General features: G+C 37.6%; 2 protein-coding genes across 2 annotated transcripts; one reads left to right on the top strand and one right to left on the bottom strand.

The window, feature by feature from the left end:
* Positions 1-1,073: 1,073 nt before the first annotated feature.
* On the top strand, positions 1,074-2,594 carry LOC149224240 (brassinosteroid LRR receptor kinase BRL2-like). The gene is made up of 3 exons (XM_089388126.1): positions 1,074-1,853; positions 1,933-2,245; positions 2,347-2,594. Exons 1-3 carry the CDS (start codon positions 1,074-1,076, stop codon positions 2,592-2,594), a joined length of 1,341 nt encoding a protein of 446 aa, XP_089244252.1.
* An 8,256-nt stretch (positions 2,595-10,850) lies between these two features.
* Positions 10,851-11,948, bottom strand: LOC149224239 (BURP domain-containing protein 16-like). The gene has a single exon (XM_089383515.1). It carries the CDS (start codon positions 11,707-11,709, stop codon positions 10,903-10,905), a length of 807 nt encoding a protein of 268 aa, XP_089239641.1. The 5' UTR covers positions 11,710-11,948; the 3' UTR covers positions 10,851-10,902.
* Positions 11,949-22,141: the final 10,193 nt, after the last annotated feature.

The following is a 22,141-nucleotide window of genomic DNA, read 5'->3' as shown; positions in this document are numbered from 1 at the left end:
GAGTGCAACGGGCGCCGGCAAAGTCGTGCACGAGGGCGCGTGGGCGGGCGCTTGGGCGAAGGCTGAACGACAAAGCGACGAACACATGAGTTTAATGCGACGAAAGCTGAAACAATATGCGACACTTGGGAAATGCGACTAAGTGTTGGACGATATATATACGATGGTTAAGGGAGCTTGCAAGCCGACTTGTAAAGGAGTCTTGTGGGCATATTATGGTGGCTTTGGGGGTCGGCCAAGGGGCTGCCGACCCCATGTAAACCCACGCAAAGAAGCATATATATAACACATGAGGAGAGCTCATTTGGACATTGAATTCTTCCATCACTTCTACACATAGCTTGAAAGGTAAAACAAGAAGTGCGCAAATATAAGTAGAGCTGCGCATAGCTCATGCACACTACTTGGAGGTGCACTTGGAGGTTGTCTTGAGCCGGTCGAGGTGTGGGCAAGGTGTGCCCGGGGTTCGGTGGATGTGCAGAATTGTGTAGGACTTGGCAAGGGTATCTAGGTGACTCGGGTGAGCACCGCCCTTCGTGTAAGAGGTGTACACGGTTGTAAAAGGCAGGGTTGCCTCTCTGTAATATTTGGCTAAGTGTGAGACTTGGTTTAGCAAGACACACTTGTATGTTGTAAGCTGATATTCTTAATATATTGTCAGGCAGACTCACATTACGGGGAGTTGCCCCTCCCCTTTATACTTGTTGCAATTGTTGATGTTCTTGTTATAATTGCATGATGATAATGAATGAGTATGGGCTTCATTAAGTATAAAGGATAATTGTATGTTTACTTGGTTGCAAAACACAAGTAAGTAATGTTAATGTGGAAGTAGGCGTAGTCCACGAATGTTAGTATTGGTGAAAAGAAAGCGTTCGGTGGTGCCGCACCTTGCTACAAGTGGTTGGAAGACTACCGCAGGTGTAGGGGCGTGACAACAACAATTTGAGCAGTACGATACCAGAGAGCCTGTCCAACCGTACTCACCTGCAAGACTTGATTCTCGGCCACAATCGGCTTTGAGGTACCATTCCTCCTGCTGTTGCAAATTTAAGGCAAATAAATCGTTTTCTATGCCGCGCAATCTACTTGAAGGCAACATTCCTGCCGAAATCGGAGGCATGATGCTTGTTACCAACATAGACCTGGCAGGGAATATTTTTAGTGGTCAGATTCCGGCCAGTTTGGGAAGCTGCGTGGAGGTGCTTCATCTCAACCTTTCGGGCAACCGCCTTGACGGACAAGTTCCGCTGTGCTTTCGATCCATGATCACTCTCACAGATTTGGATCTTTCTGATAATCGGTTGTCCGGTTCAATACCACCATACCTCGGCGACATGGCAACTCTCCGCTCTCTGAATGTTTCCTGCAACCGTCTGTCGGGGCCGATTCCTAACAAGGGCGCGTTCCAAAATCTTACAGCCGCTTCTTTTTTGGGAAACAAAGGTTTATGCGGACCGATCCTCGGCAGAGCTTGCCCTGCAGCTTCGACCCCTTCCTCATCTCCCAGACTTAACAAAGGGAAGAGATTGGCCTTAATATTCTCCGCCTTAGCTTTTGTGGGAATCATCGCAGCAGGTTCAGCGTTCTGTTTTATCAGCGCTCGAGCAAAGTCGAAGAAGGAGAATGCTATGCATCTTGCCTCCACGAAATATTCTGCAGGAATCTTAGACAACGCCAACTGGATAAAGACTATGTCCACAACCGAGCTGTTCGAGGCCACTGGAGGATTTAATCCACAGAGTATAGTTGGTTCTGGGAAAACAGCAACAGTGTATAGAGGCTGCCTTCCTGATGGATTGGAGGTCGCCATTAAAGATTTAAAGAAGATACAAGCATGGAGTCATTGCACGGTAATCTAATCGCTGAATTGCGGGTATTGGGCATGACCCGGCACCGGAATTTAGTTCGAATGTTGGGTTATTGCAACAGCCCCGGGATGGCTTCGCTGATTATGGAGATGATGCCGAATGGAACCTTGGCGAGGCATATAGAAGAGAAAATTCTGGATTGGGAAACTGTGGTGAGTATCGCAGTGGGAGTGCGAATGGATTGCTTTATCTTTACAAAGAGGGTTTAGAAGCTATTCTTCATTGTGATCTCAAACCCTCCAACATCTTGCTTGATTTCGACCTCAAACCTGCAATGGCTGATTTTGGGCTCTCAAGAGTTCTGAAATATGGCGACATGAGTGTCGGATTCAGTACCTCCAACATTAGGGGTTCCATCCGTTACATGGCACCAGGTGCAGACAAGATAATCGACCCTCTTACTTGTGTTTCTATAATTTATTAATTTTGATTATGGAAGTTCGATCCTGCATGTGTTTGGCTTTGTGTGTTACAGAGTATGCAACTGGTTCGAAAATCACCTCAAAGGTCGACGTATACAGCTATGGTATCGTCCTTCTGGAATTGGTGAGCGGTAGAAGCCCAACATGTGAGATGTTTTCGGATGGAAGAACGACACTTCGACAGTGGGTGGTGGATGCTATTGGCGATGGCAATCCCTTGAGAGTTGTTTCTCCTCACTTTTTCGAGGGAGGCGCGTCCGGCGACTCGGCGAGTGTTCATCTCCGATTAAGGATGAGATGATTAAAGTGCTGTATTTGGGATTGGCTTGCAGTTCATACACACCTCAAAATAGACCAAGCATTAGAGAAGTGGTTCAGAATTGAAGTACATTGTATTCAGTTGCAGCGCCGATGAGAGAGGATTCTCCATCGCTTCTGATCACATCCTCGGCTCATTGATGCATTTCGCATATCATACATGGGTTGCCTGAGGCTTGGACACTAACTAACTCTTAAGGGGTTGCTTGCAATAAGCTTATAGTTGAAAAAGTTTGATTAGAGTGCATTCAAATAAAATGTTTTTGAGGTTGTTTACACAGAAAGAATCTTAACAGTTTGCGTATATAGTTTTAGGAATTTTATCCGTTTGGTTTTGTTCTTTAATCTTTTTAAACAAAGGTTTTTTTCTAGGTTTATGATTTAAACGTAAAGGTGAAGTGATTTGATTAGTAAAGTTTATGATATTTTAGCGATTTGATTAGTAAAGTTTATGATATTTTATATTTTTTTTTATCGTCGAAAGTTAAAATAATATGATTTTTAAAATCTATAAATATAAATATAAATATATATATATATATATATATATATATATATATATATATATATATTAGTTTTTCTAATTTGAATACAAATATATTTTAGATCATAAAACTCATTAAAATTATATAAAAATAGAATTATTGAAAGAGTAATTTTAATATCAAAGAATGTTTTAATAGTACAATTAAAATCTAATTTTAAACATGTTTATGTTTAAATAATTATAATAATGTTTTTAATGAAATTTGAAATCCATAAATGATCAAAATAGTTAATTATTATTACTATTTGAATATAAAATAGTTAATTATTATTATTATTATCATTTGAATATAAATGTGTTTTTTTATATTGAAATAAATAAGATTTATATTAAAAATTGTAAAAGTTTAATTTAAAAGTTATATTAATTTTTTAATTTATAATATTAAAAAAAATGAATGTAAATTTAATTATTTTAAAATAGAAAGAATTTAAATAAAATACAAAATAGACATTCATAAAATAATTTTAAGTGTAATGTGTCAATCATGTATAATTAGAAAGTAAAGTAGAAAACCCTTTTTATATGTTAGAAGACCCAAAGTAAAAGCTTAATTACAGATGTTTTGATTATACATGCATACTCATACATAAAGGGGAAGTATTAGGAAGTGTATGAGAAAGTATGTTATTACTGAAGTACTAGAAACATCTTCTCAATTCTCCTGATGTTGGGAAGTAGGTCATTGAGATATTTATATAGAAATATATATTTCTTATTATAGAATTAGGGTTGTGTTAATCTCATCATAGTTGATATTAATATTTTGAAACTTTATTTAATATTTTTTATTTAATAATATTGTCAAAATCATATATATATAACTGTTATTAAAAGATGATTATGAATTGAGGATATATAATTGTTATTAAAAGATGATTATGAATTGAGGATATTAGTTTTTCATGATTTTTTTTTCCACTGGAAAAATCGTAATCTTTCATTAATATTGAAAAATTACATGTTGTAGATGCCTTCGACATATGCTGTAATTAGATGTCAAAAATGTTGCTTTTTAAAAGATGCAGTAATCCGTCAACACCGCGCAGGGTGTACGAATACAAGGAAGTATCATGTTAGGCAGATATGATTTTGTACATGTGGGGGAAAATCAAAATTTTTGCCCCTTTTTCTTCTCAACTTTTTTCCAAACCCCTTGTGTCTATGTTGGACTTATCAGTGCAAGTGCAGTTTCAGCCACAGGTTGTGGGACTTCTTTATCAGAGTCTGACGAATCTGATATATGATGTCGTTTGTTGTTGCCCATGTCCATAGTGACTGTTGTAATTGCTTGTGTTGTTTCTACTTGTTCCTGTGGTATTTTATCTTCCGCTGTTGGTTCTGTGTTCATCTGGCTGGGCTGTTTGGGATTTGTAGTCTCCATCTCTTCTTCCTCCTCGTCATCTGATTCAGGTGGGGGAAATTGCCATCCCTTCACTTGTTTTTCTGTTTTCTTCTTTCTTCGATTGTCTTTTTTGGCTGTTGGGCATGTGTTTTGTAGGTGTCCTGTTTGTCTACATACTCGGCATCTGAAGGCAGTATTTTCGTAGTCTAGACCTTGTGTCCAGCTCCTCTGTCTATGCTTCAGCTGTATCTGGTCTAGCAGGCCTTTGCTGAGGTCTACTTCCACACATATCCGAGCATATGTGTAAATTCTTTCCTCCAATCGCTGTGTGTCCCATTTGATGAAGCGTCCGATGGTATTTCCAATTCCAGCTAGTACTTGATCAGTCCAGAGATGTATTGGGAGGTTGTGAAGTCGCACCCAAACTGGCATTTTGGTAACAACCATTGTATTTGCGTCAAATTCAGGAAACCATGGTGTGATGAAGAGACCCGTAGATCCCCAAAACCAAGGTCCTTCTTGTATTATTGCGTCCCTGTCAGCTGTTGTTAGGAATTTTACTATAAAAAACCCTTTGGAGCAGAGGTGTATTTCGCATTGCAGGGTCCAATTCGTGAAGATCCAGTGGAATAAGTCCACTGGTTTGGGCCAAAAGCTGTTAAATCTGCATATTATTGCTTGCCTTTCATAAATATTACAGTAATCCTCTGTTTCTGGTGTGTCTATGTTATATACTGGGGTATGATCCAGTTGTTCCACAATATATGGCCTGGCATCCATCCCTGTTTGATTTGATGTTGTTCCTTCTTTATTTTTCCCCTGTAGGATCTCTTTGAAGGAGGTATTACTTGGTTTTTTCCCTGCACTTGTACCACTCCCTTCAGCTCTGTTATTGTTCCTGCCATTTACAGAAGCTCCCCCTCTCATTCTCAGATTGAGTATGATTGTTGACAAGGGTTCAATCTGGTATTCCCAAAGATATTTTGTATCTTGAAGAGCTCTGCCTTTACATATCAGATTTTGTGATCTGATGGGGAAACCTAGTTGTTTCATGATCATCTCCTGCACCTGCTTAATAGTATCCGATTCTTTAAGCCAGATAAATTTCGATTTTCCTTCCGGTAGTTTAACAAAAACTTGGAATCTTCTTGCCGGAGTTTCAACTCTTGTGCTCGATGGATCTGATGCAGAGATTTTGTTCTGAGCCTTTTGCATGTCCCATATCAATGGTTGCGGGTCCAGATCTGACAGGCGCCGTGTCTGATTTTTCATACGGGATCGATCTGCCTTGCGGGGATCTGATTCAGAAAGCCCAGATCTCGATCTGAGCGAACTCCCTTGAATCTGGATAATAAAGGGTCGATATACCTTAACAAGGTCTAGATCTGATTGTCCAGGGTTCGATCTGAACCGGGTGCCTCCGAGAGATGGGAATGACTCCCATGCAGGGCTCCATGGCGGAAAGGAAACCAGATCTACGCCAATAGTAAACAGATCAGCTTTCTGATTTTCAATAGAAAGAAAAACTCCATACCTTATACAGGGTCTTCGATTTTCCACCCTGCGAGTTCCATTGTTGCTGTAGACCGCTTCCTTGTCACGCTTGTTCTCGTTTCCAGCTATGGCCTGTAGGCAGCCTAGCAAAAAGCCGTTCCAACTGTTTATTTTACCCCAAAGATTGTCGGCGGTCTTAATCGTCTGGGAGTTACCCAAATTTGACAGATCTTGGCGGGCAGGGTATTCGATTAGATCTGAGATCTCTTGTACAGGTGGTTGCTGTGTCGGATGCTCAACGATGGCTCTGGTTCCTCCATGCGTCAACAGGCCCTCTAGGGTACCCAAGAAACAAGGAACGTGAAACACCGCGTCCATCTCCGGATTCAATCTCGGATCTCTCTCCCGCTTCCGCCGAGTCAATGTAGTTTTTCATGATATGTTAGTGACAATTAAAATATAAAAATGTGACAATTACACTATAAAAGGGTAGTGTATCTCTTAATTTAGAGTGATATTGTATAATATTTAGATAAAGAAGAAAAAATAAAAAATAATTATTTCATATATATATATATTTTATTTTATTAAAATTTGTGTGATTATGATATAAATATTAAGTTTTTTTTTTATTATGAGAGTTTATCTATTTTAAAAATATAAGATATTATATTTGTTAATTAGGAGAGAAATTGTGAAACACTAATATGAAATACAAAAAATTGAAGTTTTCGTTTTGTTTTTTGTTTTTGTTTTTTAGTTATTTTTAATTAAGGTTTTATATTAATCAAAAAACAAATTTACATGGATTTGCAAGAATTTTGAGAGTGACCAAGGAGGAAACAACTTCTCCATATCACGCATTAGACCAACAAAATCTCCATTCTTGTTAAAAACCAAAGACTCCCATAACCCATATTACATAGGGTCAAGACCAGAAGTCACATGTAGCACTACCCAACAGACTCTTGAATACAAATGACGTCGATGACTTTCAAACCACAAAGGGTCTTCTCATAAATAAAAAAAATAATGGTACAAAGTTTTCATAACCTTTATACAAGATAACAATGTTGGGAATCACAATTGATCGCATTGCCAGAGATAAGGATCCACGAGAGGTGGTTAGTCCATGTCGCGAAACACACGGGGAGTACGAGAGGCGGTTAGTCCATGTCGCGAAACACACGGGGAGTACGAGAGGCGGTTAGTCCATGTGGCGCAACACATGGGGAGTGTTGGTTTATCCAATGTCCAACAATCTCCCCCCCAACACGAGCCAGGTGTGTATCGAACTTGTGACCTATGCTTTGATACCACTAGTTGGGAATCACGATTGTCGTTAGACCAAAACCTGCAAGTGTTAGTAAACGATCGAATCACCAAAGATAAGGAGACAGGGAGCGTTGGTTTATCGAATGTCCAACAAACAAGACCAAGATAACTAGACCAAGATTGTTGCATCACAACCGACCATTGTCCACACGGCAAGGGGACCAAAAGAGATGAAAAGTTCCTGAATGGGCTAGGAATCACCATGCAAACCAACATACAATGAGAAGACCAAAATAAATCCCAAGATCCCTCCATCATGAGCTAGAAACCTTCACAAAGACCTTCATGCTACACCTCCCACTAGCCAAGCTCATTGATCATAATCTAAGGAAGAAATATTTATTGAAACTCTCACACTAGAACCAAAAGGATTCTTAGTTGAACTCTAGGAGCTTCTTGCAATTTCGCTTCCTTGTAAAACCTTTCAAAACTACATTAAATGTTACATTATCAGGACTATCACTGAATAACCACTATTTGAAGAGCCAATTTTACACAAAATATTAAGGAATGTAATGAAATTTTGTTTAGTGCTAAGAGTTTCTTTAATTTCATAGATCAAGAAGCCTTTGATGTTGTTTTTCCGCATACAGAGCACAAAGTGCGCCATTGAAGCATTTCATGGAGTGTTCGTATTTGAAGTTAGGGGATTGTTGGAAAGTCTTCACAACTTGATCAAGCATCCCAACTCACCCATAGAGCATGATGATTCGAACAATGAATCCCTCATTATATGGATGGCTTCGTCTGCTATTGCTTCTCATTATATGGACGACTTTGGTTATGTTGCCCCTTAGTAATAACATGAAGAGCAACATATGGACCGATGGAAGGCGTCCATGAAAGGAACAAGCAAGAGGTCGAGGGTCAGAGAACCCAGGTTGAAGCCACACAATAAATTATCTATCGAATTCTTGGACATGATTTGATTATTCCACGACGATACATGAAATGAAAATGAAATGTAACAACTCGAATTCTTGGACATGATTTGATTACTCCACACAGTACATGAAACGAAAATGAAATGTAACAACACAAGTGGCAAACAGTAGCATAAACAATTTGTCCCTTGTCTATGCTAGAATACTTTGAACCCATCAAAACGCCCGCACAAGAAAATGGAAGCGGTAGATTAAAATATGGAAAAATAAGTAATAATTAAATTTAATGCGTTAGATAACAAGATGGAAAAATAAACCCCGATCGGGGTGCGAGCCAGTGGTTGGGACAATAGGTGGGGAGTAATGAAGAGTAACCTAGAGGACTGTACCACCACCCCCCACACGCTTGAGGCGATGGGTATGGTGGCCCTTGGCATGATTGCATGCAAGGGTGGTGGGAAAGGTGGCAGCTAATGTGGTGAGGGAGCAAGTCTTAACGGAGCAAAGGATAGACAGGTGAGTAATGTTGGTGTGTTTGTTCGCAGACGAGGGAGCTAGTGCACTGGAAGGGTCAGGCGATACCATTCTCAACCTCAAGCTTGTAGACGGCTTGCAAATATCCACGGGTATTTTTTCCGGCTCATCTCTTCCATTGCAATGTTGACATGGTTGGGTTTCTGCTGGTGGGAGGGGGGAAATTAGGAATGTTAATTGGGAAGGCGAGAATTGCTGGTGGAATTGGGGGTGGCACTTGGTTGTAATGACTTGGTTCTGTGTCTATGCTCTGCTTCTGTCGGGTATCGCCTTAACCTCCCTCTATTTTGAACTTTTGCTGTTTTGCATGGGGTCCCTGGGAACTATGGGCCAAGGGCTGAGTGGGGATGCCTGTAGGGGTCATGCGGGTAGAAGCTATGAGCCAGGCGCTGAGGGAAGCGGGGATCAGTTAAGCTGCTGCCTAGGAGAGGTTCCCTACTGCCGAAGCCAACGAGAATGCTGGGATATAGTTAGAAATTCTTGTGGAGAAGGAACTGCTAGGACTCTCGGGTGGGAAGTCGGGAAAGAAAATGCCAGAGGCTATGCACCTGTATCTTGGGCAGAGGGGAAAGGGTTTGATAACCATGGCTGGCCTACTACTGGTAAGTGATAGAACTCACTAGCTTGGTCATGGCAAGGGGAAGATAACCCGCCCGCAGTTGTGAGGAGATGGGTTTGGAGATATGGGTTCAGTGTTGGTGGCTGGAGGTCGGTCCCTCTTGGGGATTGGAGCTCTGACCATGAAGGCCCTGATACCGAAATCAAAGGGAAAGGGGAGGAGTGCACTGGTAACTCAACTCAGGGACAAGAGCATTGCCATACTATGTTGAATTATTTTGGTAACGAATTGTTGCTTTGAACAGGTTTTGGGCATCTCCACCATGGCTCGACTAGTGAAAATCCGTGGTCATGGTAGATGGGCCCTGGTGCCCAGAAATGAAAAGGACCAGAGCACGCCCGAGCTTCGCAAGGGGAGAAAACTGGTAGAAAAATGTATCGACGAAGTTGTCGAGGCATACCATGAAGGTACAGATGAAGGCATTCGGAAAATCTTAGAGGAATGAGAAGAGGAAATTAAGCATGGCAACGAGACTAAGGAGGACATGGAAGAGTGGGGGTACCTTGTCTCGGACCCTGGCAACACCAGAGGCAGGATAACGCAATTCAAACAAATCTTATACCTCTATTGGTTGATGAAAATCCTGTTGGGCAAGGCTATGGAGAAGATCTTGGTGGGTATGGTTGTTTCTCTTCAAGGTATTCCGAGCTACAAACAAGAATTCCAGAAAATTCAATTTCAACTCCAAAAACAAGATATTAGGCTGGGCAAAATAGAGAGGCATATCCCATGTATCCTGGAATTGTTGGAAATGCCTGGATCAAATATCAAAGACCCTGCGCCTGTGGAATCGGCCTCGAAGGAGCAAAATGGCTAGTTAATCTCCCTTGTTTAATTTTGTTTTATATGTAGATAGATTTTACTTTTCATTATGCAAGTATATGTATAGATAGAAACCTCGCATCTGGTCATGAAACAAAGTTAGCTTGGATAGCAAGACTGGAACTATTCTGTTTGTGGATGGCATACAATGCGAATAGGTGACCAACATACTTGGTTTCCCAATGGCAAGTTGAAGCCACCTAGCCAATCTATGTGTTGTAAATTTACTTGGAAAAAAAAAACCTACCAAAAAAATAAAAAATTAATATTATTCTTGGGTTTGAAACGAAAAAGATTCAATTGGTTTGTTCTAACTTTGAATATTTTAAATTAAAACTAATAACCAAATACATTTATTTTGATGCTTTATTACAGCTTAATGTACCAGAACATATCTTTTCTGGCAAGAGGTCAAAGTTGTCTTCGTAGACCATAAAACCCAATACTTTCAAATAAACTTTTATGACCTGTAATCACTGGACCATAACAATTACGAATACGCAAAGATAATCGAAACATGATAATTACATAGTCTCTGGATATAATGTAAGAAAGAAAGAAGATTAGGTAGCCGTTTAAAGCAGGAAGAGTACTTTAATAGCTACTAACATGGGCCCGCATGATTTTCCTACACCGAGTACATTATTTTGACATAATACTGTAAGCCAAGCACGAAATCTATGAAGATCCTAAGCTTAACAGCTAGCTAATTTAATGTTTATCCTTAGTGAGCCAGAGCAGAGTATCCCCCAAAATTAAGTGACAATAAACCGATCCCTTGCTCTGTACGTTGGGGTGGCAAGGAGCAGTGGCGTTATACATATTTCCATTTTTCTCCAACACTTCAAGTTCCATCGAAAAGGTCAATGTGCCATTGATAGAATGGCAGTAGAACACCCCGTATGGATACACCAAACGATGACACGACAATGGAGGGCGGTTTGAAGGGCTGGATAGTCTTTGAACAACTTTGGTTACCCTGGCTTTCTTTCCAGAGTCGCCTGTCAGCGCAGGGTGACAAACAAGCTCAACATTATCTGAAGAACCCAAGTTAGACACCACAAACTCTATCATGCCTTCAATCGATGTGGAGCACGTCTTAGTCTCACCTACTGCCGGCTTCTCCTCGCATGTAATCAGGGTGTTATTCATGTTCTTCGTCATATTTGACATCCACGATATGCCAAAGGAAGAGACCACATCTGAAAGTGCTACGGTGGTAAATGGGATCAATTGTGATAGATTACGGGGTAAAAATGCCTTCCACGGACTGTAAAGGTCTGGCAATGTTATTTGTCCCCCTTCCCTCAACTCCTTGGCTGAAAAAAATATATCCCTCGTCTCCTCTGATTCAAAATTAGCACCAAAAAACAAAGACCTTGCAGCGAGAGCCACATATACAGACTGGGAACACAGCAAATTTGCAGAGCTACAGAATTGAGTGGCATGGAAACGTAAGTCTCCGTCCTTTATGATTTTAACGAATGCGTTCACCTGCCCTTGTGTGAGCGGGGACATACTTTCTGCTACTTTCTCGGGTACGTGAATGCTCGGAAGTTTTTCTCTCCATTACTTCAATTGTATCTCTGCAACTTTATTTGTGTCCCCCACTGTGGGGAGGGGTATGACCAGCAACATTACCATGACTCCAAACAATTCCTGATAACACCAGTTAAGCACGATAAGTATTATTTCATATCTACAAATTTCAGCAAAAGGAAAGAGGACTAGACTAACATTGATTCCTGAAAATTCAACACGAGAAGAGAATAAGATACAGGGGAATCTACAGCTTAGGCAGCAAAGAAACTTGCCAAGAATAGCTTCATTGTTGTGATGTGCGACTTCCTTTGGATGATGACCTCCTCTCAAGTTATTATAAAGAATATCGCGATTATCCAAACGTTTGCAGCTTACGGCTTATAAATAATTCGAGGAGACAACGAGCGGGAAGAGAGCAGTTGTCTGTAGCATCGGGATTTATGCATGTACAGGTGCTATTTTATTCTCGACTAAAGCCCTACTTTTGCACTTCTCCAAACTTTTGCAGTACTTGTCACGATAATGCATCATTATATATTCATAATCATGTATTGGAATGGTTGATCAAAGTGGGGTCTAGTTTCCACTGAACAAGTTATTTCTCCTCGGATCCTTGTCAACGTAGGAAAAAACCTAAAGCCGTCAATATAGATAAAAAAAGGACTATCTCCATAATTCACTGAAATCAATGGCGGACGACATAGATCCGCACGGGAGTCATTTTCAAGTTATGTTTTTCTGTGGACGGAAGACCTAGTTGATTGATTGATTACAAATGCCCTCTCCACACGCCTCTCATGGTATTCGTAAGTGATGGTATTCATTAAAGCGATTGTCGGTGGTCCTCGAAACACCGTGGTTAATAGCATAACTCAAAACTCGTGTGCTTTGTTGTTAAAAAGTAATAATACAGCCAAAATAAATAATTCAATAGTGTCGTCAATGACATTTAAAATGATCTTCCCTTTTTGTCAGGGTGCCTGCCCAATTTCCGTTTTGTTTGACGGTCTCATAGAACTCAAAAGGAAGCGTAGTCCTCCTATGGCAACATTTTCATCATCTTTTTGATTTGGTATGGCCGTCAATCAATTGTTTATATCATTTGGATTATATTTAATTGAAATGTCATTAATCAAATCCATGTGAATTATTTCATACTTACTCAACGTTAGGTTTGTTTTATTATAAGGAATGCAATATTATGAACCATAATTATATAGAATTTTATTAATTTTTTTCAACCATCCATCCATATATTACTTTTTTCAACCACCCATCCATATTTTTGGATTATATTTAATTGACATGTCTTTATTGAAATCCATGTGAATTGTTTCGTATTTACTAAATGTTAGGTTTGTTTTATCATAAGAAATGCAATATTATGAACCATAATTAATATACAATTTTATTACTTTTTTAACTATCCGTATTTTGAATAAATGGTTATCATTTTGTAATTTGAGATTGGAGGCTTTTGTGAAAAGAGAAAATTTGATTGTGCATTGAAGTTTTTTTTGACATTTCAAGTCATTAAGTGTGACTTATTTTCGGGATATAGATATAAAATTTGATGGATGGAAAGCAGAGAGATAAATAAGTCAAAAATATGAAGAAAAAAACTAATGGATAGAAAGCATAATGATAAATAGGTGAGAAATGTGGGAAAAAGACATTAGATAAGTTTACATGTTAAGAGATTAAGTGTGACTCATCCTCGGGACATAGATATGAAATTTGATGGATGGAAAGCACAGAAATAAATAAGTCAGAAATATGAAAAAAAAGACTAATGGATAGAAAGCGGAAAGATAAATAAGTGAGAAATGTGGGAAAAAGACTTTAGGTAAATTTAAATATTAAGAGATTATAATAATCAAACCTTCACAATAATTTTATAATAAACTAAGACCATAATATAATATTTTAAAATAATAAGAATGATTTAACCATAATATATAAATTTTAATCCTATGTAACATTAAAAAGTGATAAAAACAAAATTAATAAATTATGATTTAGTATTGAGGATTAGTATGACCAGTATCAATAAACTTTGATTTTCAAGTTTAGCAAACTTTGATTATCAAGATTAAAATGAAAATGAAATTGAAAATTTATTTTATTTATTTATTTTTAATTTTTTATCATGTAATTTAATGTTAACAATATTATCAATAAATTTTCACCAAACAATCAAAATTAAAGATAACGTTAATAAAAAACAAAAAATCATCTATGAGGGGGAAATTGGCCGATCTCTCAAATAGAGGAATCAAGAGCATATGGATGAGATTAGACATTGTTAATCACGTTCTTCTACTATGCCTGAGTATGCTTAGAAAACGAAGCACCATACTTGGATCAAAGACTTTAGGATCCTAGCTAGGATTGACTATTATCATCACAAAAAGTTCAAAAAAGCCACTGAAATTGAAAAACACTGACAATTTTAACCGTGTCAATGGGTGAAAAATCAGTAAAAACTAAATTCCCTTCTTTTCTTCCATATTTACTTCCTCTTAATCCATTCTCTCTTACTTCACTTTTCTCTTTAGTTTCCATTTTATTTGGTTTTTTTTTCTTTTTCTTTTTATATATCTATTCTTATATTTATGCTTGCTATTATTAATTTCCATTTATTTGACATATCCGTTTGTATTATAAATATATAATTTATTCACATTCAAAATTGTTTTTGTCTAAATTAATAATTTTCATAAATATTATTTTGCTTTTGTCATTTCATTATTTTAATTAATTTTATATTTGTATAAATGAATATTTATTTATGTAATTTTAAATTTATGAATATAATATGTATTGTATTTATTTTATTTATTTGTATTTTTAGTTAATTTTTATTTTATTTGTGATTTTAATTTTTTTCCAAAATTTATTGATAATGTTATTAATATTAATATTATTTTCTTTTTAAGAAATTTTATTTTCATTTTTAATTTTCATAGTCAAAGTTTTTTTTTAAGATACAATTATAATTTATATATTACGCTTATATTATTTTTATTATTTTAAAATATTATATTTTTGGCCTTAGTTTATTATAAATTTTTAATTATTTATTTATTTTCTTGATTTTTTTTACCTTTCTCAATTATTGTGAACGTTTAATTATTATGATTTCTTAACGTTCAAATTTACTTAACGTCTTTTTTTCCTGCATCTCTTACGCATTTAATTTTATTCTTCGATTGGCTTTCATATCTATGTCTTGTGGATGACCCACACTTGATGGCTTGAAATGTCGACAAGAAAAACTTCAATGTACTTATCAATCATAACATATTTGATTTTTAAGATCTTCTTAAAATTATGGTGGTTATAAATTTTTCATTTCTTCCACTCAATTTCAATCTCATTTGTAAGGCTACCATCATCTTCTACTCATTAATGACATTCCAACAATATAAATTTTGTACCATTTAGAGTTTAAGACACCAAGTTATGGCTCTTGGAGATTCCATACTTATTGGCACATTATCTTGATTGCATTATTGATGCATTGTGGATGATAATTTAGATTGGACCATTATATAATTTGGATAATTGGGGTCTAAAACTTTATGGGGTCATTTTGAGGCCTTAAATGAATTTTTTTTTTGGGTGAAACTTTCTTACTTTTTCATAGGTACCTGTGATGTTTGTAACACTCCCTCCCAACACCTAGCCTACACTAGCTTAGTGGAATGTGTTACTTTCATCTAACTCAACCTCCATAGTTTTGTCATGAGGTTGGGGTCATAAAAATTCCTCATTCTTTCAACTTCTTCAACTATATACAAACATTACCATTACATTCGCCTCATCAAGAACTCCCTGATGACATAGACTTGACTTGACCTAAATTACAGGTCAACAAAGATAACCATTCAGTGTAGGGTATTTTTTAAGGATTTAATATTTTTCCTATATATAGTATTGTAGGCAACCATCCTCGTTTGAAAATTCATATGTATGGAATGTAGGAGAATGTTCAATAAAAAAAAATGTAATTTACTATTAAAATTGGTAATTTTTTAGCGAATATCGTCCATTTAATCATACATATGTAAAAAATAGGGGTGAGCACATGGGACGAGGTTATACTTTTTGGCAAGCGCATGAGTTGGGAGGGAGGAAAAAGAAGCTCGATTGAGCTACATTTTAATGCTCAATCAAGCTATTTGAGTGCTTAGAAATAAACGCTTGATTGAGCTCCTAAGTAACCCTCAGTTACATAAGAGCTTGATCGAGTCATATGCTCGATCGAGCTATTTTTTATAAATTTCCTTCCCAAAACACAAAGAGGAGTTTATGGTTTAACCATGTCAAGAGCTTTATCGAGGGTTTGTTAAACCCTCAATCGAGTTATTTCAAATTTTACCTTAAACGCTCAATCGAGTTATTGAGGACCTAAAAAATGGAGTTTTAGCTCTCCTTCTACTCGTTTATCTACAACACCATTTTGTACCCTAGCGGATTGTGGATAAGTTGATCATGTTGGATTCATGAAGGAATCCTCTATCCAATGGTATATTATTTTGACATTTTTCAAATTCATATGATATTTTTCATCTAATTTCTTTTAAACATAATGCATGAATTTTTTTTGGAAAGTTTCAAAGGGGCTAAATAAAAAAACAATAACAAAATATACAAAATTCAAAAAATATAAATATCTTTTTTTATGAGTCCTTTTCAAAAGGGTACTCTTGGTTTTTGAATTTATTTAAAGAGTAGAAAAAATCTTACGGGAATACTTGTGTCTACAAAATGCAATTGAAATACTACTTCAACAACTTTGAAAAATAACAAAAAACATATTTTTGCATTAAAAAAAAATATTATGAAAAACTAATTCTCCCCATGTAAATCATGCTCATATATATATTTTTTTAAATTACACATTTTAGAGTAAGTTATGCTACATGAACACACACATACCTCTTAAGATATGCCAAAATTTGCAAGGACAAGTTTGCACTTAAAAGAAAAATTGAGAGATTATACGACACTAATTTGTTTTGCAAAAAATAGCATTAGGGCAACAACATAATTCTCTACATATTGTCTTTTTTAATCTAAATCAAAATTCACAATGCCTATATGAATTTTGAGGGCTTCAATTCCATAAAAGAGGAAAAGTTTGAAATTTTATCGCCACATTTGGGCCAAAAGTGTAACCCATCTTCATGCATTCACCAATAGGTGATTTTTTAACCAAAAAGGAAAATATTTGTTCAAAAAAGGTCCAAAAAATAGCCTATTTGCAAAATTTCACCCCTAAAATATTCCCTAATTCGGTGTTAGGCCCATTAACTTGTCACATAAGTAGTGGCCCCTTCTATGCCACCCATGTAGCTTCTTGTATGACACCTAAGTGGGCGCCCTCCCACCATGATCAGACTCACATGGAACAATATCGCTTTTTGACAACAGATAATCGACCTATTTCTCTGAAATATCAGACATAGCGTTGGCCGAAGCTCTGACCTTGACCTAGCCTACTGCTAATGAGATCCACTAGGTTGTGACCTGACCTGCTCCTAGACTTGACTAAACTGACCAAAGCTAGCAGACTCTTCCTGAGTAGTCAATAGGTCCAACTCACTTCCAGTCCCGACTTGCCCGGTTTGGTTGACTATCCTAACCCTCATTCCAACAGGTCCTACAAGCACTTCTCAACCTATATTACGATCATTCTTCGACTTAAAAGTTCTCACCAAATTCTTATTGGGATTTTTCATAGCCATCAATGTGCCCAATTTATCCATATCTAGATTCCTTCTAGCATGTCTTGGCCATGGAAGCTAACTTGACTAGTAGACCCCACCTGACTAGTCGACTCACTTCGGTTAGACAAACTAGTCATATCCCAACTAGTCAACTTACCTCAATCAGCCATTTCCCTAGCTTAGGTTGATGAACTTAATGTTAATAACCAATCAATTTCTTCATCTAGGTTGACAACAGGAATGTATCCATATCTCTTCAAGGACTTCTGCTTGATGCATACAACTTCATGTGCATGATGACAATAAAGCTACTACTTAATCGGTCGGCGACCCTCGATGAATTGGGTACCCACTAGTATGAGTCCTATTTTGAGGACCCCGCACTAGAAATTGAGCCCTTGTTATGGAAATTTGACACCTTTTCACCGTACATGAGTCTCAACCAATTGTCTCGACTCAGACCTTAACCAATCATTAAATATCAAGTTCCCTCTGGTCAACTCAGGGTGAAGCCACATTGGTTTCCTTTACCATCGACTAGATTACTAGTATCCAAATGATGGAATTCACACGTTGTAACAACGTAGTCAACCACATTTTGTAGTCACAAGGGATCATGCAATTGGCTATGCGTGTCATAAAAGTATTAGCTTAACACACAAGACCTCTATACCCTTCATAATAATAAGATTTAAACATATACATACAACATGTCATCATAGACAAACATGAACAACATATTCCCAAGTAACAATATTAATACATGTATGAATCATCATAATAACATTATTCATCTTCTCAATATGAAAAGTACAAAAGAAACTTATCTTATTATCTTCAAGTAGATGGCAACTAAGAGTGGGACTTCAACTCTCCACCTAACCTTAGATTAGCCTACATTGTATTGCGGACAATCACCCCTGAGCCAGATTCTAAAGTTTGAGAAGTATTTCTCAAATGATTCAACCGATTCTTCTAGCTGAAATTGAGACTCCAGAGGCCCAACAACTCCACCCACCAGCTACTCATTACAACCAACCGCTATCTAATGCAACCAATTGGAACCAACTAATCTTTCCATAGGTTGAAATAGGGAATCTAGAGACCTCCTAGTCTCCACCTACTAGCCTAATAATGGAATCTAGAGGTCGACACCTCACTCTCGGCCATGGTATTTTTAAAGATTCAAATATTATTCGTATTTATAACATTATAGGCAACTATTTTGGTTTTAAAATCATACATATAGAATGTAGGCGAATATACAATAAAGAACATGTAATTTACTATTAACATTGGTAAAAGTTTGGTGAATATTATCCATTTAATCATATATATGTAAACAATAGGCGAAATTTTAACCAAATGGGCTAATATTTTTTTTTCAAAAAATGTCCAAAACATAGCTAATTAGCGAGATTTCACCCCTAAAATTTCCTCGCCCTCGGCAACATAGGGGAATCTAGAGGTCGACACCTATACCCTCACAAACACAAGGGAACCCATAGGTCGGCACCTCCACCCTCGACAACAAAAGGGAATCTAGAGGTCAACACTTGCACCCTTAGTGACACAAGGGAATCTAGAGGTCGACACCTTTACCCTCAACAACACAATGGAATCTAGAGGTTGACACCTCCACCCTCAACCACACAAGGGAATCCAGAGGTCGACACCCTCACCCTAAGCAAAAAAATCATACACAGTGGTTCCACCAAAGCGTGGGAATCCATAACACACTGCAAGAACCATAAAACTAGTGAGGAAGCTTCAGAACCCTCATTATCAAGAATCCAAGAGACAAGCCTCCACCATAGCTATCAAGGGAATATATATATCATCCATATCCACTCTCCATCTATCTAAGGAATCCAGAGACTATTGCAGTAGCCTAAGAGATGTTATTCTAGTCTTTCAATGCTCAACCACATGACTTCTTGATTCTCTGCTCATGTAGCAATATTGAGCTTGCATCCTTCTCATGGTTCTCCTTTTCAACACTCCTCCATGATAGAGTGTTCTTTCTTCCCTCTATTACGATGATGTTATGATACTCTCTATAACTTCTTCCACTCCTTCCTTTCCCCTTCTTTCCCAATTATCATCTCTACTTTTATATTGATTGTGGAGTTTCCTCGTTTTAGCTTCCTAGCCATGTTCCTATTGGTTGACTTGGCTTGTCAGAGTTTCCAACACAACCCATACTCTTTTTTAATTTTTTTCTTGTTCTGTCTTGCAAACTCATCCAAGGAAGAATGGACTCTCTATCCTGCTTCCTACCTCATTAATTGTTATACTAGTCTCATTTAATGGCACATCTCCTGGCCTTACTTGGCTATAAGAAAATAATCAAGTTTTTATAAAATACTAAGCATTCTCTTTTGTGAGGCTTTGGAATCCATGTCCCACTACTCAAACATGTTTTTCATTAGCATTACATAATTACAAGGTTTACAATGAGGGGTATTACCCATGGGCTATCACAATGTTTTTTTACAGTTGAAATTATTTCCAACAAAGAAAGAATCACATCAATTAGAGTTCATATGTAAAATTTATGCCTCCCAAAACTTGACCAATCATGTTTGACCACCATGGCATGAATAGATTCTATGTCAACCCCCATTACTCAAGGAAAAGGTGTATCCATGTGACAACTATGAGGAAGACTTTAGAATGGTTAAAGTTATAACTCCATTTGAGAGTTGGAGTTGAACCTAACCCTTAGTTGGCTATTAGACTATGTCGTAATTGGGCCACTAGGAGAAAAAGGGGTACCATTCTATTTAATTGTACCTTGTTCCATAGTAGAGTAGAGAAATTGACACTAGGAGTGAGAGAGCATAATATAGATAGCCAGTATCTTGTTCCATAGTAGAGTAGAGTAGAGTAGAAATTTTGAATAATATAACACTTATTCACAGAGATTATCTCGATTATACACTATTGCGGAATACATGCATAATACATAACCTCCTCTACATTGATCATCAATTTAGCAGCATCAAAAATAATGAAACATCAATCGCATGCGCACATTAACACAGTAACCCGAGGAAAGCATACAGCTGAAAACCCCACACTATTTGTATATTATAATGATTGAGAACATGTGACAATACATAGTACAATACTCCTCACAAGTACTCAGTACTATCTCCACCTACTACACACAAAACTAGCTTAAATCTTATCAATCACAGCTCAAATCTATTTCACTGCTTTACCTGCCTCCACTGTGCAATCCTGCAAGAGAATGAATGAGAATAGCTGATCCAAACTCCTATTTACCTTGGCTGATCCAAAATCACATGAGCACAAGCTACAATTGCCTTGGTATTGGCCCACACTACGCAATCCTCATTGGCATAACTCAATCCCATTGATTGTGCAAGATCTCATGCATAACTATAGTCACAACTGATAGTAATCTCAACCTCTAACACCTGTCTCCATTGAACTGTACATGCACTAAGTTAAATGATGTATTCTTCAGTTGCATTATGAGTTAATAATTAGTGAATTAATTTAATCAATTAATTCACATAACTCATCACTAGTCTATTTGCAGTTAGACTAATTACAACTAGTTTAACCAAGTCAAACTGAACACAACTCCATCAACTCCACATCCAACTCCACAAAACTCACAGGCATGAGTTCTAACTAAAGTCCTCCATGCAATAGCTCAACTAACACATAAGAAAAGCGTATTTCCTTCTGACAGCTGCATGTGCCACATCTGTAGCTCAAATTGAAGTGCTTCAAGAGGATAAGATAATGTTTATAGTCTAAATATTATTATGAGACAATAATATTTGACTTTTCTATTTTTGACTAGCAGTCTAAAAATATACTCTGATCACTCCTGTTGTGATCCAAAAATAGAAGTCCATCTATTTTTCATGACATGACCAATCATCCATAAACAACATCCTGCAACTCATAGACCATGATCCATATGTCTAAAAATAGACTTTGCACCAAAAATAGCCCGCGGGCCGACTTAGTGAAGGCGACTTCTTTTCACTAAGCTCCATCATCTTGTTGCATTTTCAACACTCCCTCTCAATAAGATATGGATTATCAGCAACCCCTATCCTGCCACTCTGGAATGTTCTGCATGCAACACATTTGCCCAGTCCACTTGCTCCAACAACACTTGGAACAAAAACACTCCCACCTGGCCACTCTGTTGGGCTAGGAACATACTCTGATGCTGAAGCTCTACCTGCTACTAACAAGTGCTCCCTCTCTGACATCTGCGCTACTGAAACATCTCCATGCATCTCGCACCATTGCACACTTCTCTGTGCCACCTGGCACTGTGAAAAACACTTGTGCCTCTCGCATTGCTGCAGCTTGCTAGCTATGCGCTGTCCTGGGATTCCCTACACTATCGCTCTCTTTTCTGCTCCATCCGCATCTCTCTCTACCCAATCAATCAATTCCTGCTACTCCACATCAGGGCTCCCGTAGCAAGGTCTCATCCAAGAGGTTGGGTACCTCAAGGATCCTGTCCCTCCTCCTTGGGATGATCAATCCACATCACCTCACCTCCTACCTGGAGGTATGGCTGCATGCGATCCCTCAGCCCACCTGGCTTGAAGTTTCCCCCTACTGGAGGTCTCAGCATGAGTAGATGTCTCTACTCGATCTCCTCTCAGCTTCCA

Source organism: Pinus tabuliformis, chromosome Q (assembly GCF_031772625.1).
Source record: "Pinus tabuliformis cultivar Carrire ecotype Pingquan chromosome Q, CPIR1, whole genome shotgun sequence".
Taxonomy (NCBI): domain Eukaryota; kingdom Viridiplantae; phylum Streptophyta; class Pinopsida; order Pinales; family Pinaceae; genus Pinus; species Pinus tabuliformis.
This window is presented reverse-complemented; position numbering and strand designations above follow the sequence as displayed.

Bases quoted from the DNA above. Each gene is read 5' to 3' on its own strand.
- LOC149224240 (XM_089388126.1), top strand. From the start codon at position 1,074: ATGCCGCGCAATCTACTTGAAGGCAACATTCCTGCCGAAATCGGAGGC. The intron at 1,854-1,932 runs GTAATCTAATCG...TTATTGCAACAG, and splicing joins AAGCATGGAGTCATTGCACG to CCCCGGGATGGCTTCGCTGA. The intron at 2,246-2,346 runs GTGCAGACAAGA...TGTGTGTTACAG, and splicing joins CATCCGTTACATGGCACCAG to AGTATGCAACTGGTTCGAAA.
- LOC149224239 (XM_089383515.1), bottom strand. From the start codon at position 11,709: ATGTCCCCGCTCACACAAGGGCAGGTGAACGCATTCGTTAAAATCATA.